Genomic DNA, 3,716 nt, shown 5'->3' on the forward strand with positions numbered 1-3,716 from the left:
AGGCGGCGGGTGCACAGGAAGGCTCGCATCTGCTCCTGGTTCAGTGAGCTGCTCTTCCTCTCCACAGTGCTGGGCCTGCCCTCCTCTTCCTCCTCCTCTTCCTCTTCCTCCTCACAGATCTGCTGCAGGGCCGGGGTGCTCTTGGTGATGGTGGTGTCAACAGCAGGGACCTTCAGCAGAGTGCCAGTGGGCTGCCGGCCACCGATGTCCCCTCCAGCGGGCAGAGGGGGCAGCCGGGAGCCCGCAGCGAGGCCACCTGGCACCTCTGTGAAGGGCAAGAGGCTGCCGGCGCTGCCCATGGGGCGGAACGTGTCTGATAAGTTGGTCCTGAGAAGGGAGGGATGGAGGTGTCAGTGCCCAGCTGGGCTTTGCAAGGGCTGTGGCGAGGAAGGGGAGGGGGAACCAGGTGGGACCCTGCACTGGGGAGCTGGGGTGGCCCAGGGGAGCATTTGGGGCATGGGGCAGCAGGGGGGCTCACCTTCCCTGCACCTCCTTGGCCAGGTTGTAGACAAGGCTGAGGGGGCGGCCCTGCTTCTCCTGCTTCTCCCGCAGCATCCTCTCCGCCAGCAGGAAATACGTGGCCGTGATGTGGTTGTAGCGGTCGGCCTCCAGCGCCCTGCGTGGGACCAAGGGAGCCATGTCAGCATGCAAGGGACGCACTCGGAGGGACCCCCCCAGAGCCCTTTGCAGGGGCTCCCACCTCAGCATCCCGCCCCATCACTCACTCCTGGATGGTGTCGCGATCGGCGATGTTCCCACATGTCATGGCCTGAAGGATGATTTCGTGCTCCTCCTCGGACACACGCTTGTGGGAAGTGAGGGGCAGGAGGCAGTGGCTGGCAGGGGACGGGTCCACCCCCTGCAGCCACGCGTGGCTCTCGATCTGCTCCAGGGAGGCTCGCTGCTTCGGGTCCCGCTGCAGCATCCTGGAGATGAGACTGCAGGGCGAGGGGTGACGCCGGAATCCCACAGCAGCCCCAGACATGGCACCTGTACCCCCCCTTTCCCACCCCAGCTCCCAGACATCCCCCAGGGATGGGGGCACCCCCCTTCGGGGGCAGTGAGTTGGGGTCTGGGGGGATCCAGGTGCTTACTCAGCGCACTGTGCCGAGACATGCGGGGGCACAGTGTAGCGGCAGTCCATGATCATGGTGAGGGTCTCGCTGTCGTTGGCCTCCTGGAATGGGGGGTGGCCACACACCAGCATGTAGAGGATGACCCCCAGGCTCCAGATGTCTGCAAGAGGTGGCAGCAGTTCCAGGTTGCACCCACCCCATGGGTGGTGGAGAGCGTCCTGATGCCGAGGACCCCAGGGGGGTCCACCCCAGCAGCCCCCAGTGCCAATCCAGCAGACACCAGTGCTCACTGGGATGCTCCTTGGAGGTTACAGCTCCCAGGTCCTGCCCCAGACACCAGGGACACCACAGCCCCGCCAGGGCAGGGAAGGACCTTCCCCATCCCCACATCCAAGCAGGTCTCAAGGGGCTTCACCCACACAGTCGAGGTCTTATCCCCTTTCCCAGCTGGCAACACAGAGGCCAGCCCCAAGCTCTGTCCCCCACCCACAGCACCATTTCATGTCATTACTCAGCTTCCCAGTTCCCAAACAGACCCCACCACGACCACCCCGGCCGGAGGGGACACCACAGCGAGGGGACAGGGTTCTCCAGCTGCCTGCCAGCCGGAGTGGGATCACTGCCCTGCCCTGGGGACAGAGACGAAGCCAGCGGCACCCTCGCCTGCTGCTCCTTGCCTGCTCCTCCTGACATAAACTCTCTGCCAAAACGCCTTTTTAGGATGCTGAGCACGCCACGGGGCTCTCCGTTAATACCTTCAGCTTCTTAAGTCAAGTGCCTGCGTTTGAAAATTTCTCATCTGCGCCGCTTTTCTCCCTTCATTTCCCTTTGCAGAGCCACCAGCTTATTTTTCTACCGTCTCCACAAGCCATCCCTATTTTCAGCTCCAGAGCTGCCTTTTCCCTGAGCCGACGCTTGGGCTTTTCCTTTAAGGGCTGGTGTTTTGTTTTGCTAAATCCTCCTGCTCCAAATCCCAGTGCAGCCGGCTCAGGTCCCTGCTTCCCTCCCACCTTCCCTCTGCCCCAGCAGAGCCCCTTGGTGCCCCCAGCCTGGCCCCCTGCACCCTGGGTTGGTCTCCCCGGCCCCCTACACCCCAACCAGGGGAGGAAGGCCGTTGGGTGCCACAGAGCGGAAGTGTTTTTCAAGGGTGGGATGGAGCAAAGGAAACTTTCGGAGCTCCTCCACCCAAACACTAGCATCCCAAGCAGGTTTCCTTCCGGCACTCAAATAACTGCGAGCACCGAGCACCAGCTCACTGGCGGCTGCACCCTTGCACAGCTCCTCCCGAGCCCCAGCAGATGCCACACCAGGCTCGCAGCCTGCTTGGGCTTTTTCCCCTCCCTGGCCCGAACCATCGCTCTGAGGGATCTCAGCAGGCACAGACACAGTCTCCGCAGGGAGGACCACCCTGTGCCAGAGTGGGGCTGAGCAGCTGAGGGACAGGATTCCTCCCTGTGGGGACAGCAGTGCCACCAGGGCATGAGTGCGCTCAGCGTAAGGGGCCAAAAGCAAGGTGGTACCCAGCTGGTAGGACCACGCTCTGGGCAAGGGATGCAAGGGAGCCACGTCCCCAGGGCGAGCGCCAGCACCCCACCACCCTTACCGACAGCTGGGGCATCGTACTCATCCCCAAGCAGGATCTCGGGCGCCGAGTAGGCCAGCGAGCCACAGCTGGTGGTGAGCATCTTGCCAGGTTGGAAGCGGTTGCTGAAGCCAAAGTCGGTAAGCTTGACCACCCCCTGCTCCTGGAAGAAGACCACGTTCTCGGGCTTGAGGTCACGGTGCACCACGTGCAGCTTGTGGCAGTAGGAGATGGCATGGACGATCTGGGCAAAGTAGTGCTTGGCCCGCGCCTCAGCCAGCCCGCCTTCGTGCCGCATGATGTGGTCGAACATGTCCCCGCCATCGCCCAGCTCCAAGATGAGGTAGAGCTTGGCGTGGGTGTCGATGACCTCGTAGAGGCGCACCACGTTGGGGTGCTGGACCAGCTTCATGCAGAGCACCTCTTGCAGGAGCTGCCCCGCCGCCTCCCCCGCCAGCTTGCTTTTGTCAATCACCTTGACGGCCACCCGCTGCCCGGTGAAGACATGCCGCGCCAGCTTCACCACCGCAAAGTGGCCCTTGCCCAGCGTGCGCTCCAGGTCGTACAGCCCCGCGATCTTCCCCTCGCCACAGCCCTGTGTCCCAGCCATGGCGGCGGCCTCAGGTGGGGATGGGCATCGGGCACTGTTGGAAGGGGAGCAGCTGAGCAACGGGGGATGGGGCACCCCCAAATACCAGGCTCCCCAGCAGCCTGGGCACTCCCAACACCCCACCTCGAGGTCCCCAGCACCCTGAGCAACCCCATACTCCCACCTCCACTCCCCAGCACCCCAGGGTATCCTGATACCCCTACCTCCAGGTGTCCAGCACCACAGCATCCTGGGCACCCCAATACCCTACCTCCAGGTCCCCAGCACCCTGGGCACCCCCATATTGCCAACCACCAGTCCCCATCACCCTGGGGTCCCCCATACCCCACCTCTCGATTCCCACGACACCAGGACCCTGGGCACCCCAACACCCTCCCTAGCACCCTGGCCACCCCCGTACCCCCACCTCCAGGTCCCCAGCACCCCGGGCACCCCCACAGCGCTAACC

General features: G+C 63.8%; 1 protein-coding gene across 1 annotated transcript in view; it reads right to left on the reverse strand.

The window, feature by feature from the left end:
• LOC104130297 (SNF-related serine/threonine-protein kinase-like) overlaps positions 1-3,268 on the reverse strand; it is a 3,804-nt gene extending 536 nt beyond the window's left edge. The window contains exons 1-5 of the mRNA XM_035898801.1: positions 2,680-3,268; positions 1,095-1,236; positions 726-938; positions 479-616; positions 14-327 (exon numbers count right to left, since the gene is read on the reverse strand). Coding sequence (XP_035754694.1) covers positions 14-327; positions 479-616; positions 726-938; positions 1,095-1,236; positions 2,680-3,268 — 1,396 coding nt within the window. The remainder of the gene's footprint in view (positions 1-13; positions 328-478; positions 617-725; positions 939-1,094; positions 1,237-2,679) is intronic.
• Positions 3,269-3,716: the final 448 nt, after the last annotated feature.

Source organism: Egretta garzetta, unplaced genomic scaffold (genome assembly GCF_000687185.1).
Source record: "Egretta garzetta isolate BGI_Z169 unplaced genomic scaffold, ASM68718v1 scaffold27, whole genome shotgun sequence".
Lineage (NCBI taxonomy): Eukaryota > Metazoa > Chordata > Aves > Pelecaniformes > Ardeidae > Egretta > Egretta garzetta.